This window comes from Staurois parvus, unplaced genomic scaffold, assembly GCF_062004578.1.
Source record: "Staurois parvus isolate SC_StPar_1 unplaced genomic scaffold, SC_StPar_1.0 ptg001201l, whole genome shotgun sequence".
Taxonomy (NCBI): domain Eukaryota; kingdom Metazoa; phylum Chordata; class Amphibia; order Anura; family Ranidae; genus Staurois; species Staurois parvus.
The window spans coordinates 254,102-270,005 of NW_028318997.1; the positions used below are offsets into that span (position 1 = coordinate 254,102).

General features: G+C 44.2%; 1 protein-coding gene across 2 annotated transcripts in view; it reads left to right on the plus strand.

Moving 5' to 3' along the window:
• Positions 1 to 15,401, plus strand: part of LOC149438243 (ras-related GTP-binding protein A) — a 30,257-nt gene extending 14,856 nt beyond the window's left edge. For both annotated transcript variants that reach the window (XM_089660097.1, XM_089660098.1), the window contains exons 6-10: positions 2,115 to 2,210; positions 2,300 to 2,422; positions 2,530 to 2,621; positions 8,159 to 8,274; positions 14,118 to 15,401. In XM_089660097.1, the coding sequence (XP_089516223.1) occupies positions 2,115 to 2,210; positions 2,300 to 2,422; positions 2,530 to 2,621; positions 8,159 to 8,274; positions 14,118 to 14,215 (525 nt within the window). In that variant the 3' untranslated portion in view covers positions 14,216 to 15,401. The remainder of the gene's footprint in view (positions 1 to 2,114; positions 2,211 to 2,299; positions 2,423 to 2,529; positions 2,622 to 8,158; positions 8,275 to 14,117) is intronic.
• Positions 15,402 to 15,904: the final 503 nt, after the last annotated feature.

Here is a 15,904-nt window from a genome sequence, read left to right on the forward strand (position 1 = left end):
TTGGAGAGGGAAAACATATAAAGAAGTGCAGAAAATGATCGGCTGCTCAGCTAAAATGATGGCAAATGCTTTAAAATGGCAACCAAAACCTGAAAGATGAGGAAGAAAGCGAAAAACTACCATTGGAATGGATAGAAGAATAGTCAAAATGGCGCGGACTCAGCCAACAATCAGCTCCAGGAAGATGAAAGAAGGTGTGACGTTCCCTGTGAGGACTGTTACAATTAGAAGACGCCTATGTGAAGCCAAGCTATCTGCAAGAAGTCCCCGCAAAGTCCCACTGTTGGGAAAAAGACGTGTGCTGAAGAGGTTACAATCTGCCAAAGAGCACATTGACTGGTCTAAAGAGAAATGGCGCAACATTTTGTGGACTGATGAAAGTAAGATTGTTCTTTTTGGGTCTAGTGGGCGGAGACAGTTTGTCAGACGACCCCCAAACACTGAATTCAAGCCACAGTACACTGTGAAGACCGTGAAGCATGGTGGTGCAAGCATCATGATATGGGGATGTTTCTCATACTACGGTGTTGGGCCTATTTATCGCATACCAGGGATCATGGATCAGTTTGAATCCATCAGAATACTTGAAGAGGTCATGCTGCCTTATGCTGAAGAGGAAATGCCCTTGAAATGGGTGTTCCAACAAGACAACGACCCCAAACACACCAGTAAACGTGCAACATCTTGGTTCCAGACCATCAAGATGGACGTTATGGAGTGGCCAGCCCAATCCCCGGATCTTCATCCAATAGAAAACTTGTGGGGTGACATCAAAAATGCCGTTTCTGAGGCAAAACCAAGAAATAGAGAAGAACTGTGGAATGTGGTCCAATCATCCTGGGCTGGAATACCTGATCACAGGGGCCAGAAGTTGGGGGACTCCATGCAACACAGATGTACAGCAGTTCTCAGAAACAGTGCGACTACAACCAAATATTCATGAAGTCATTCAAAGGAAAGCAAAATCTTCAAACATTTCTCAGTTTATATAGTGAATGTTTGAGTTTGTAAAGAAGAATACAAACACTGCGAGTTTTTGAACCGTCTAATATTCACTTTTCAATGTTTTTAGAGGAACAACACAAATTTGATGTATTTTTCTTCATGTTTTGATTTGGAATAGAATGTGTCGTGTTCCCAATGCATTTGTGTGGATGGAAATAAAAGTATTAGAAGGATTTTCAGCTTTATTCACTTTTTTCAACACACTGCTATTATTTTGAACACAACTGTATATATTGTACAGTCACATCAGTCCCTAACCCTCAAGGGGCGTACAATCTAAGGTCCCTAACCCTCAAGGGGGGTACAATCTAAGGTCCCTAACCCTCAAGGGGGGTACAATCTAAGGTCCCTAACCCTCAAGGGGCGTACAATCTAAGGTCCCTAACCCTCAAGGGGCAACAATCTAAGGTCCCTAACCCTCAAGGGGGGTACAATCTAAGGTCCCTAACCCTCAAGGGGCGTACAATCTAAGGTCCCTAACCCTCAAGGGGCGTACAATCTAAGGTCCCTAACCCTCAAGGGGCGTACAATCTAAGGTCCCTAACCCTCAAGGAGCATACAATCTAAGGTCCCTAACCCTCAAGGGGCGTACAATCTAAGATCCCTACCTCACATTCATACATACACATACTAGGGACAATTTAGACAGGAGCCAATGAACCTCCCAGCATGTCTTTGCAGTGTGTTTTCAGGAAGCTATGTACAGCACCTTGCCGATTCCTCCCTAGCTGTTGTCTGCCCGCATTGCATTGAGAAGCGCAGGGACCTGGTGATGTCACAGGGCCTAAATTATATGTAATGAAAAGTTTCATTAGCATGTTTTTTTTATTTACACCATTTCATTTGCATGTTTGAGAGGGGAAGGAGAAACTAGGAAAGACTACGTAGAAGATTAAACATACATTTTAATATTTTCCTGGTACCCACATGTCGGCGTGCGTTTGTTAGTATGCTGCTGTGACGCAAAGTACAATTTTCAGGTTTTTTTTTTTTTGTTTTTTTCACCATTTTTTTACAAGACAAGGAAAAGCGTGTTGAGATTTATTTGCTTACAGCTCCTGCAATATCTATCTTCCTTCTGATTTATAATTTTTTTTTTCTTTTTCTAGATATTTAAGGAGCGAGAGGAGGATTTGAGGCGTCTCTCCAGACCTTTGGATTGTGCGTGCTTCAGGACCTCCATTTGGGATGAAACGCTATACAAGGTACCTAATCCCGCCATTGCCGTGTCACATGCATAGGTTAGTGGAGTGACCGCCGTGTGAATGATTGCCGCTCTGCTCTCTGTGCTCAGGCCTGGTCCAGCATCGTCTATCAGCTCATTCCCAACGTGCAGCAGCTGGAATCCAACCTGCGTAACTTTGCTCAGATCATCGAGGCTGATGAAGTGCTGCTATTCGAGAGAGCGACTTTTCTGGTGAGAGATCCCTGCGACTTCTGCCTGCCATTGTTCTAGTAATACTTTTATACCGAATGCTTGGTAACTGACATTTCCGTTTTTTTATTTATTTATTTTTCTCTCAGGTAATATCCCACTACCAGTGCAGGGAACAGAGGGACATCCATAGGTTTGAGAAGATTAGCAACATTATAAAACAGTTCAAATTAAGCTGCAGGTAAGAAAAGTATCGAAGATTTTCATTGACCGAACACCTAACTCCAGGCTGTGTGGTTTTTTTTTTTGTTTTTTTTTTCTTTTGGTTTTGCGAAGAGTTGAAACAGAATTCTGGGCACAAAAACATCACATTTCACAATAGATACAGGGGGAGAGTTACAAAAACTGGAGCACTCACAATCTGGTGCAGATGTGCATGGGAGCCAATCAGCTTCTAGCTTCAGCTTGTTCAATTAAAGTGTAACTAAACCCACAACCGTACAATCAGTCTGTGTATGCAGTAAAGCACGCTTGTTATACTCACCTTGGAAGGGGTTAATCCTCAGCATTGTGTAAAAAGGGAGTTTGATCCTGTCTTCTCTGCTCCTCCTCTTGTTCAGATGTCACCTGACTTAACCTGTAGCCACATGCTCTGTTTAGTGTGTATTGCTAGAGGTTTTTTTCTTTGGGGAGTACATGTGATCAGCACAGGGCCAATTGGCAATGTCCAGACAGAGGTCAGGGGTTCTGCATCCTCCTAGAGCAGAAAGAAAACTCCTCCTACAAGCTTTAACCAGTGTTCTGCTGAAGTCACAAGACTGCTCTAACTGCTGATGAGAAAAGGTATTTAGCAGTTTATATTTACTAAAATAATTGCATTTTCATGTTCTGTGTAATGTGGGAGGCCGGGTGTAGGGAATGCACGGGGTCCGGGGAGGCCGGGTGTCGGGAATGCGGGGGCCGGGGTTTAGTAACACTTTTTAAGCTTTGATAATAAAACCTGGAATCTCATTGGTTTCTTTGCAGAGCTGCTCTAGATTTTGCACTCCAATTTTAGTAAATCCCCCCCCCCCCCCCCCTCAAGAGTATATAAATACATTTTGTACACAAAATGCATATGCAAACCCAATCTTTTCCTGCAGTGCCATCCTCGCTGTTCTGCACATAGCCTGTGGACCCACCCGCTACAGGTTTCCTATAGGGAACAGGAGGGAGGGGGTGTAGACAAGACCAGTCCCTCTGCACAAGGAGGGGGAGTGCAGCAGTGAGTGGTCTTTATTACAGGAAGGAAAAGTTTCACACTAGATTGCTGCACAGATCTGAAAGAAATACATATAACACACCAAGATGCAAGTAATCATGGATGCATGGGAGGCCAAGGGTGGATAGTTTTGGTGTGTTTAGAGGCATCTAAAAATGTTGTCCCAGGATACAGCTGTGTTCTGTACTGTGGTATGGGATATGGAGGAGATGAGGATTTTGGTATGGGATATGGCGGTGATCAGGACGCTGGTATGGGGTATGGTGGTGATCAGGACGCTGGTATGGGGTATGGTGGTGATCAGGATGCTGGTATAGAGTATGGTGGTGATCATGACGCTGGTATGGGGTATGGTGGTGATCAGGACGCTGGTATGGGGTATGGCGGTGATCAGGACGCTGGTATGGGGTATGGCGGTGATCAGGACGCTGGTATGGGGTATGGTGGTGATCAGGATGCTGGTATGGGGTATGGTGGTGATCAGGATGCTGGTATAGAGTATGGTGGTGATCAGGACACTGGTATGGGGTATGGTGGTGATCAGGACGCTGGTATGGGGTATGGCAGTGATCAGGACGCTGGTATGGGGTATGGCGGTGATCAGGACGTTGGTATGGAGTATGGTGGTGATCAGGACGCTGGTATGGGATCTGGCGGTGATCAGGATGCTGGTATGGGATATGGTGGTGATCAGGACGCTGGTATGTAGTATGGTGGTGATCAGGACACTGGTATGGGATATGGCGGTGATCAGGATGTTGGTATGGGGTATGGCGGTGATCAGGACACTGGTATGGGGTATGGTGGTGATCAGGACGCTGGTATGGGATCTGGCGGTGATCAGGACGCTGGTATGGGATCTGGCGGTGATCAGGACGCTGGTATGGGATCTGGCGGTGATCAGGACGCTGGTATGGGATCTGGCGGTGATCAGGACGCTGGTATGGGATCTGGCGGTGATCAGGACGCTGGTATGGGATCTGGCGGTGATCAGGACGCTGGTATGGATCTGGCGGTGATCTCTTCCTACACAGGCCAATTTTCCGCTTTCGTCGCTGTTGCACTTTGGGTACAGAGTTCCAGGACCGTGCAGTTGTCATTCAAGCTAAACTTTTATCATTTTTCAGAAATTTAAAAAAAAAAAAAAACTTTTCCTTTTTTGTCACCTTTTGCAAATAAGTAATTTTAGTTCTGCACTGATAATCAGTGCCTTCATTATCCGTGTAAATTTCCCTGTGATTGGACACAGCAGATTACACGGTAAACATCATTGGCTCTTTACCCTGACCACTGATGCGCATGTCCGGGAGAGAGCGCGCATGCTCAGCAAGGATGGTAGGATGTCTGCCCACTACGAGAGAAGTCCTGCCCGGCTTATTGTACAATGAGGGCCTGGCAGGAACCAAACAAAAAAAAAAAACAAAAACCCGGCTTTAATAACAATTTGAATCATTCCCACAATAAAACGGATGTTTAAGGATTCCACAGAGCTGCTTGAAGATTGCTGAAAGCTTTACAAATTCTGTGCCAAAGCTCGCTGTCAGGAGCCGCTGCGGCGTGTGGCTCGGCGCAGTCGCAGTGTGCCGATTCGCACTGGCCTGCGGGCACTAGGTCTTGGGCGGCCGCGACGACGGCGGAACTCGCGCATGCGCACTCGGGACCGCGGGAGTGCGCCTGGCACCAATGACCGTGCAGGGCGCGGTATTTAAATCCGCTCTGCGCTGACACTGGTTGCCGTATGGTCTCATCTGCTTGTTCCTGCTCCTGTTACCTGTTGATTGATTGTTGCCGACCCTGATTGATCCTGACCGTGCTGTCTTCTCCTGCCCTGACCCCTGACTTGCCTGACCTCTCTTTGGATGCCCCCCATTGGATCTGACCTCCCGTTACTGACCTGGCGAGTGACCCAACTATTCTTTGCCTGCTGCCTTGTACTGCGCTGTCCCCACGGTTACCGACCCGGCCTGTGTGACCACGCTTCTGCTCAGCCAGTCATCCATCCGTCCTGCACGGACCCATCCGCCTCTTCACATCAGGCTCTTATCCAGCAGATACCTCTGGCGCATCCCTCTACCACGGGTGGGTGTACTCAGGGGCTGCGACCTGGTCTCCAAGTCCATCCCCACCATCAGGGGCCCTGGTGACCAAGCAGACTGGGACTTACTCTGGGGAATCCTATCCCGTGGGTTGCTAGAGGTACCGCCAGGTGGTACATTACACTCTCTGTACACACATACTTCTTTTATACAAGCTGAAGCCCTGTGAACATCTTTGGGTCAGCGGGTGTCACTAGGAAAGGAAATGGCTGAGGGAAATAAAAACAATTAGTTTCTTAACCCCTCCCCCCTCGCTCTACTTCGGATTTGCTTCTGTTCCTTTCGAGTCTTCCATCATTTCCTGTCCTGACTGGAAATAAGGGCGATCTCCCCGGTGGAGGCACACTCCAAACCTTCCAGCACAGCAGAATCTTAAAAAACCCCCCAAAAAATAGCTTTTAGTCGGAGTTGGGCTTTAACCTCCCTGACGGTCTGATTATGTCGATATTTTTGAATGTCAAAGCGGTACATTGTTTTGCATGGAAATTTGTTGTTTTATATTGTAGGCCTGTAATTCTTAGGAATACAGGCATACCTCGGTTTACGAATTTAATTCGTTCTGCGGGACTTTTTCGTATTGCAAAACATTCGTAAACCGAAATGCGGTTTCCCCTAGGAATGCATTGAAAACCAATTCATCCATTCCAGAGGTCAGAAAAAAGTCTTTTATCTGTTCAAAACTTTATAATGTGCACTTTAAAGGCATAAAAACTGTACAGGGACATGATTAAAAATGAATTCGTAAATGCATTGAAAACCAATTAATCCGTTCCGGAGGTCAGAAAAAAGTAAAAAAAAAGTGTTCAAAACTCTTTTATAAAGGTATAAATACTGTACAGGGACATGATTAAAAATGAATTCATAAATGCATTGAAAACCAATTAATCCATTCCGCGGAGGTCAGAAAAAAAAAATGTATCTGTTCCAAACTCTTTATAAAGTGCACTTTAAAGGCATAAATACTGTACAGGGACATGATAAAAAAATCTGTAAATGCATTGAAAACCAATTCAATTTTTTTTTTTTTACTTTTTTCTGACCTCTGGAACAGATTAATTGGTTTTCAATGCATTTACAATTTTTTTGTTTTTTTTTATCATGTCCCTGTACAGTTCTATGCCTTTAAAGTGCACTTTATAAATAGTTTTGAACAGGCGCTTTTTTTTTTTTTTTTTGTACTTTTATTTTCTGACCTCTGGAACGGATTGTCTGTTCAAAACTCTTTATATAGTGCACTTTAAAGGCATAGAACTGTACAGGGACATGATAAAAAAAAAAAAAAAAAAAATTTTTGTAAATGCATTGAAAACCAATTAATCCGTTCCGGAGGTCAGAAAAAGTGTCTTATCTGTTCAAAACTCTTTTTAAAGGCATAAATACTGTACAGGGACATGATTAAAAAACAATTCATAAATGCATTGAAAACCAATTAATCCGTTTTTGTATTGTGAACAAAATTCGTAAACCGAGACATTATTTTCAATGGATATTTTATTCGTAAACCGAAAATTACATTAACCGAGGCGTTCGTAAACCGAGGTACGCCTGTAACTCAAATCTGTCCAAACAAGAATCTAGAAAACCTCCCGGGTATGATGACGTTTGAAACCCGAAATCATAAATTATAATATAAATATAAAAAAAAAAATAACTTTAATTCAGTAATCTAATCAAACCAAAAACACTGAAATTTGAAATATATCGCACCAAGTTCGCACATCGCTGAGCTCAGGCGCAGAATCGTCGCTTTCATCACTTTGTGTCTGATGATGAATTTCCCCCACGAATCATTATCACTCAATTCTGCAAGTGGTTCTGATTTACTATCGCTGTTCTCTAGCCGGTCTACAACCGATTTTGACCTAAAGGGACGCTTTTTGGACGCCACGGACGTTTCTCACGTTTCCAGGTAGAGAGAACGGTAAAAGTGCAGGCAGGGCGCCGGACAAAGCACTCGGGACAAAACAGAGGTGAAAAGGTTTGATACAGGAATGGAATCCTCACATATTACAATGTATTGTGTGTGTCATGTTTTTTGTTTACTTTTTTTGAATCTCCCGCCGGTTCCGCCCCCCCCCCCCGCGTCGCAGCGCTCGCAGGGAAGGGAACCCGGAAGACTGATTCCGACATTGGCCGGAGAACACAGCAGGAGGACATCGGGGGATCTCGGGGACAAGGTAAGTTACACTACAGTGTAAACCCGAATGTGGCTCGGGGTTTCCACTTTTGGTACTGAAAATTAACCCCGAGCCACACTCTGGATTACCGCCAGGGGGGGTTAATAATTGTTATGGCCACATGTGCTTGTTGGAGGTTCTTGCTGTAAATGTATAGCCTGCCACCTACCCCTGAACTTTTGTAGTCAAGTGTTGCTGTTTACAACCTTTTGTCCCTCACTCATTTCTTATTGTGATTTTACAGTAAACTGGCTGCCTCTTTCCAGAGCATGGAAGTTCGGAATTCCAATTTCGCTGCCTTTATAGATATCTTCACATCCAACACCTATGTCATGGTGGTGATGTCCGACCCCTCGATTCGTAAGTTGGTTGGTTGCTAGTTGGTGGTTGGTTGGTTGTTAATTGGTTGGTGGTTGGTTGTTAACCACTTGCCGCCCAGCTACTGTAGATATACGGTGGCAGGGCGGCACTCACAGGCAAAACCACGTTTTAAAACGCGGTTCTGCAAAACAGGTAGGGGGCGCACGCGAGGCGCGTGCACGCCCTACCTGTCCCGCGGGTGTCATCAGCGGGTCCCAGCCGCCGGGTCACGGCCAGTGATTACCGGCTTTTTGGCCATGATGAGCTGTGATTACTGACAGATAACAAGGCTGCATTGTTTACACACAGCCTTGTTATCTGTCAGTTGCTCAGCTTGTGACAAGCTGCAGAGGGTTTCTCTGCCTCGATCAGCTCCCCCCTCCCTCCCCCCCCTCCAGCACACACACCCTCCCCCTAGTAAAACACTCCCCTCACACAGTGAACACTAAAAATGTTAACCCCTTCCTCCCCATTGCCATTTGTACAGTTTCAGTGTTTTTTTTTTTTCACTGATCACTGTATTGGTGTCACTGGGGATGTCAGTGACCCCAAGTCAGTTCCCCCCCAGTGTCAAAATGTCCGCCGCAGTCCCGCCATATGTCGCTGGTCGCCGTCATATGTCGCTGATCGCCGCAATATGTCGCTGATCGCCACCATTATTAGTATAAATAAAATAAAAAATCCCAGTATCTTTCCCGCCATTTGTAAACGCTATAACTTTCATGTAAACCAATTAATTTACACGTATTGGGATTTTTTTTAGCAGAGACATGTCGCAGAATGCATTTTGGATGAAATTTGTGCCAAAATTTGATTTTTAAATTTTTTTTACTGGACATGTTTTATAGCAAAAAGTCCAAAATATTGTTTTTTTTGTCTCAAAATTGTCAGCCTTTTTTTTTATAGCGCAAAAAATTAAAACCGCACAGGCGATCAAATACCACCGAAAGAAAGCTCAATTTGTGGGAAAAAAAGGATGTAAATTTAATTTGGGTGCAGCGTTGCATGACCGCGCAATTGTCAGTTAAAGTAACGCAGCGCCATAACACAAATCTCTTCTGTAACCGCTTCCTTACCACCCTACAGCAGAAATACTGCTACAGGGCGGCATGGGTACGCAAAATCACATATATATATATATATACGTAATTCGCGCTCCCGTGGTTTTCACACCCCTCCCAGATAGCGTCATATTGCCCGACAGTACACCAGTCATCACATTTAACCCCTTGATTGCCAGGAGCACGCCCATGTACAATAATCCTCCATTGCTAGTATAGTGTCTGAATGGGTCAATATCTTTGATCAGGTCAGCACTATACCAGCGTTCACATTAGTATATATATATATATATATATATATATATATATATACTAATGTGTATATATATGGAAAATGACAAAAATAATTTTTTTTTTTTTTTTTTACACAAAATTGTCACTTAAATTATTTACTGCTCACACATGCCATGGTTATATGTGGAATTACTCCCCAAAATACATTTTGCTACTTCTTCTGAGTATGGGGGTACCACATGTGAGAGACGTTTTGGCAGTCTAGCCAAGTACAGGACCCCAAAATCCAATAAGCACCTTCAGGCTTTTAAAGGGCTTTATTTCCTCATTACACTTCCTGACTACCTATCACAGTTTCGGAGGTCCTGAAATGCCAGGATAGCACCTAACCCCCCCAAATTACCCCTTTTTGGAAAGTAGACACCCCAAGGAATTTGATAAGAGGCATGGTAAGTATTTTGCAGATCTCATTTGTTGCCACAAGTTTTTGGAAAATGAAGAAAAAAAACAAAAACATATTTTTTCTGTTCTTTTTTTATATTTCAAAACCTTGTGAGAAAAAATGAGATCTGCAAAATACTCACCATGCCTCTTTTTAAATTCCTTGGGGTGTCTACTTTCCAGAAAGGGGTCATTTGGGGGGGTTTGGGGCTATCCTGGCATGTCAGGGCCTTCGAAACTGTGATAGGTAGTGAGGAAGTGTAATGAGGAAGTTACGCACCTTCAGGCTTTCAAAGTGGTCATTGGATTTCAGGCTCCTGTATGTGGCTAGGCTCCCAAAAAGTCTCACACATGTGGTATCCCCATACTCAGTAGAAGTAGCAGAATGTATTTTGGGGTGTAATTCCACATATACCCATGGCTTGTGCGAGAAAGAAATCATTTAAATGACAACTTCGTGTAAAAAAAAAAAAAAAAAAGAAAAAAAAAGTTTTTGTCATTCTCCAGAAACTTGTGGAAAAAAATAAATCTTCCATGGACTCAATATGCCTCTCAGCAGATAGCTTAGGGTGTCTAATTTCCGAAAAGGGGTCATTTGAGGGTGTTTGTACTATTCTGGTATTTTAGCACCTCAAGAAATGTGATGGGCAGTCAGAAAGTAAAAGCTGTGTAAATTCCATTATCTATACCATAGTTTGTAGACGCTATAACTTTCACAAAAAGCAATCAATATACACTTATTGGGATTTTTTTAACCAAAAACATGTAGCAGAATACATTTTGGCCTAAATATATGATGACATTTTAGTTTTTTTAGATATTTTTTATGATCAAAATGAGAAAATATTGTTTTTTTCAAAAAAAAAATTTTTCTTCAAAAATTTTCTGGTTATAGCGCCAAAAATAAAAAGTGCACAGGTGATCAAATACCACCAAAAGAATGCTCTATTTGTGTTAAAAAAATGACATAAATTTTATTTATGTACAATATTGCATGACCGCGCAATTGTCCGTTAAACTAGCGCAGCGCTGTATAGCAAAAAAATGTCGTAAATTGCAGTATCTATACCATAGTTTGTAGACGCTATAACTTCACACAAAGCAATCAATATACAATTATTGGAATTTTTTTTACCAAAAACATGGAGCAGAATACATTTTGGCCTAAATTTATAACCAACTTTGAGTTTACTATATATTTTTTATAGCTGAAAGTAAAAAATATTGTTTTTCTTCAAAATATTTGGTCTTTTTTTGTTTATAGCGTAAAAAATAAAAAGCGCACAGGTGGTCAAATACCACCGAAAGAAAGCTCTATTTGTGTGAAAAAAAGGACGTAAATTTCGTTTAGGTGCAGCATTGCATGACCGCACAATTATCAGTTGAATTAGTGCAGCGCCAAGTAGCAAAAAGAGGCGTGGTCAGGAAGGGGGGTAAATCCTCTGGAGCTCAAGTGGTTAATTGGTTGGTGGTTGGTTGGTTGTTTGGTGGTTGGTTTGTTGTTGGGTGGTGTGTTGGTTGGTTTGTGGTTGGTTGGTTGGTTTGTTGTTGGGTGGTTGGTTGGTTGGTTTGTTGTTGGGTGGTTGGTTGGTTGGTTTGTTGTTGGGTGGTTGGTTGGTTGGTTTGTTGTTGGGTGGTTGGTTGGTTGGTTTGTGGTTGGTTGGTTGGTTGGTTTGTGGTTGGTTGGTTGGTTTGTTGTTGGGTGGTTGGTTGGTTGGTTTGTTGTTGGGTGGTTGGTTGGTTGGTTTGTTGTTGGGTGGTTGGTTGGTTGGTTTGTTGTTGGGTGGTTGGTTGGTTGGTTTGTTGTTGGGTGGTTGGTTGGTTGGTTTGTTGTTGGGTGGTTGGTTGGTTGGTTTGTTGTTGGGTGGTTGGTTGGTTGGTTGGTTTGTTGTTGGGTGGTTGGTTGGTTTGTTGTTGGGTGGTTGGTTGGTTGGTTTGTTGTTGGGTGGTTGGTTGGTTGGGTTTTTTGTTTTTGTTTCATAAAGCATAGTTATTATTCCATAGGGGAGGGGTGCACTGAGTCGTTGCAAGGAGGGTGCAGCAGAGTTAAGTCTGCAGGAAGGGGGTACAGAGCTCTTCCGGTACTGCTGGGTGGAGGGAGCAGGATGAGCTGGTTAAGGCAGCCATACATGGATTGGAATTTGTCCGGTTCAGCAGGGACCAGATGAATTTTGTTCCTCATGTGAGCTAGCTGGTTGTACACAAGTCGATTTATTGACAGACTTGTGTGCAACAAGCATGTCGGGTTTTTCCCGAACGATCATTGCCACTGGCTGTAGCCGGCAACACGGATCATCAAGGCCTGATGGCCCAAACACGTTTTTTTTTTTTACATGTACTACACGAGCTTTAACCCCTTGCCCTCCTGAGGATTTTCTCTCCTTCCTGAAAATTGCGCGTTCGGGCAACGCTGCACCCAAATTTAATTTACGTCCTTTTTTTTTTTCTCCCCACGAATTGAGCTTTCTTTCGGTGGTATTTGATTGTCTGTGCGTTTTTTTTTTTTTTTTTTTTTGGTTTTTTTTATTTTTTACGCTATAAACAAAAAAAGACCGACAATTTGGAGAAAAAAAAAGCATTTTGTACTTTTTGCTATTAAACATGTTCAGTACAAAAAATAAAAAAAAAAATCAAATTTCGTCATAAATTTAGGCCAAAATGTATTCCGCTACATGTCTTGGCTAAAAAAAAAAATCCCAATACGTGTAAATTGATTTAATTGGTTTAATCGATTAATTTAATTGATTTATGTGAAAGTTATAGCGTTTACGAATGGCAGTATATATACTGGAAATTTATTTATTTTTTACTAGTAGTGGTGGCGATCAGTGAATTATTGCATGACTGCAGCAGACATTCTGACACTGGGGGGGAACCGACTTGGTGTCACTGACATCCCCAGTGACACCAATACAGTGAACATCTGGGTCGATCAAAGGATTAACTGTGTGCTGTGTGAGTACACTGGTTTGTATTGGTCTGCTATGCAGAGTCATACAAAGCAGTGTACAGGAGCTGACAGGGGAGAGATCTGTGTTGTTCACAGGTCTCTCCCCTGTCGGAGATACTCGGCGATCACCGTGTGCTGGTGAGACCTGGTGATTGACAGCCGAGGCCGCGAATGGTGGCGCGGGTAGGGCACATGCCCCCTACCTGGAACTGCAAACTCGTGTGTATGTATGTAGATAGATAGATGTGTGTGTGTGTGTGTGTGTGTGTATATGTATGTGTGTGTGTGTGTGTGTGTATATATATATATATATATATATATATATATATATATATATATATATATATATGTATAGTGTGATTTTGCGCACCGTGCCGCCCTGTAGCAGTATTTCTGTTATGGGGTCGGTGCTGAAGCGGTTAAAGAGCATTTGATTACAGCCGTTGCACTGGACCACCAGCTGTCCTTATGCAACGCTGATCATTATGTTCTGCCGGAAGGGAAAGATTCCTGCAGGCACAACAGAGCTGTGGGAGTAATTTTCTCCATCCACCTCAAATGTGTGCTTCTTTTTTTTTTTTTTTTTTTTTTTTTTTTAATCTAGTTCAACGAAGCAAAAATGTATAACTTATTTCCTGTCTTAAGCAGCCCATAGACAAATATTTTCTTTCCTTCCACCGTGAGTGAAAGGAAAGAAAATCGCTAGTTTTCCCCATCAGAATAGTCAGTGTTGATAAGGGGAATTCCTCCCACAGTGCTATTGTGTTCTGCCGTCAGGGGGTGCTGGGAGCCTTCCTGGCCAGCAGAACACAATGATTACTGCTGTTCTATCCTCTAACAGCGATCGAATGTAAAAAATACGATAGGCCGGTTGAGCCCAAGTAGATCCAATCAGCCTGCCCCTACGCGGATGGAATCTTGGCCGGTGTCTGCTGAACTGGCTGAATTTCGATCCTTGTATGGCCCACTTTAGTCACTACTAGGAGGAGGGTGAGCAGAGCTGATGGGCAGAGGGAGCATAGTGAACAGACCTGAGTCTGTGCTGTGAGGGGAAAGCTGCATGGGTGGGCGTTAGGTGAACTGTCACTGCTGGGAGGGGGGGGCAGGGTAAATTAAACTGCGTAGAGAAGAACGTCAACTACTTTCTTCTTTTACAGCTTCAGCTGCAACTTTAATAAATATCCGAAATGCAAGAAAACACTTTGAGAAGCTGGAACGCGTGGATGGTCCTAAACACAGCCTTCTCATGCGCTGAGGATTTACGCCAAGGTCACGAATTCCAGTACAGGATCGTTATGGAGAGGACACCTCAGTACCCCATTTACAGTATAACTTTGTTGTTTTAGGAACACCAGTGGACTGCGGTGCACAGGGACGCCCGGTGGACTGCGGTGCACAGGGACGCCCGGTGGACTTCATACTTGTATGCCTGATCTATCTTCTGGTTCCCGCATTGTCCTGGCTCCTTGTATGCAAATGCTGCTGATTGAGAAGGCCAACCACATGCTCGTTTTCAGAGCTTTGTTTGGTCGCTAGTGACCTCACCACCATGGAAGTGGCTTGAAGCTTCATTTGCATACATTTTGGTCAGTACGTAAAGCTGAACTCCAGGCAGATGTCACATTCCTTAACATGTGTAAATATCAGAATTTGGCTTAGAATCCGCTTCTTGCATTCCCTATACAGCAGCAATCCTTGGCAGAAGGAGGTGTAGGATCGGGAGCCACTCACCAGAGATATCCTTGATCTCCTTTCACTGCCCAGCTAACAGGCAAAGGACACTGCTGTACGCCTCCTGCAACCTATAACTAGCAAAGAAAGTGGTGTCATCTGCCTGGCTGTGTTAATCTCAGAACTGGATGGACAAAAGGACAAACCTCAGCCAATTTGCCTGGAGTTCAGCTTTACCACCCCATCCCCCCCTTCCCTGAGCGGAGCTATGAAGACACAGGGCTGTACCTGATTACACAGGTCATTGGGCGTGTTTTTACAGGTCGGCGACCTACCTGACCTTCAATCCCCTAGGGCAGCCGACTTCCACATCACATCCGAGAATCATCGTGCTCCAGGTAAACGCTCGGTTTGCACTGAAAACATCTTCTGTTGGAAGCTTGTGATAACTTGTGTTCAGATTTCCTACCTTGACGGACCCTCATCCACCTCCTTCTGCTTGTTGGACCGGTTCTGACCTCCTCTCTCCCTCTCAATATGGTTATGTGAATTCTTTGTAGATTTAAACAAGAAAATGACAACCGACCTTTTAAAACGACTCCGATTTTGTCCCTATTGTTTGTACATTGCATTGGTCCTTCATCTTAGTTGGGATAAAATTGAACTTTTTTGATGCAAAAAAAAGAAAAAGCAGACCGTAATGATTATAAAAAAAAAAAAAAGAAAATGCGTTTTATGCTTCAGAATTAAAATATTTATGCTTGTTAAAACAGTCTGAAATTTTTTGTTTTCTTTTAAGAAAGTATTAACCACTTCCAGTCCGGACCCTTTCCCCCCCTTCCCCTCCGGACCCTTTCCCCCCCTTCCCCTCCGGACACTTTCCCCCCCCTTCCAGTCCGGACACTTTCCCCCCCCTTCCAGTCCGGACACTTTCCCCCCCCTTCCAGTCCGGACACTTTCCCCCCCCTTCCAGTCCGGACACTTTCCCCCCCCTTCCAGTCCGGACACTTTCCCCCCCCTTCCAGTCCGGACACTTTCCCCCCCCTTCCAGTCCGGACACTTTCCCCCCCCTTCCAGTCCGGACACTTTCCCCCCCCCCTTCCCGTCCGGACACTTTCCCCCCCCCCTTCCCGTCCGGACACTTTCCCCCCCCCCCCCCCCTTCCCGTCCGGACACTTTCCCCCCCCCCCCCCCCTTCCCGTCCGGACACTTTCCCCCCCCCCCCCCCCTTCCCGTCCGGACACTTTCCCCCCCCCTTCCCGTCCGGACACTT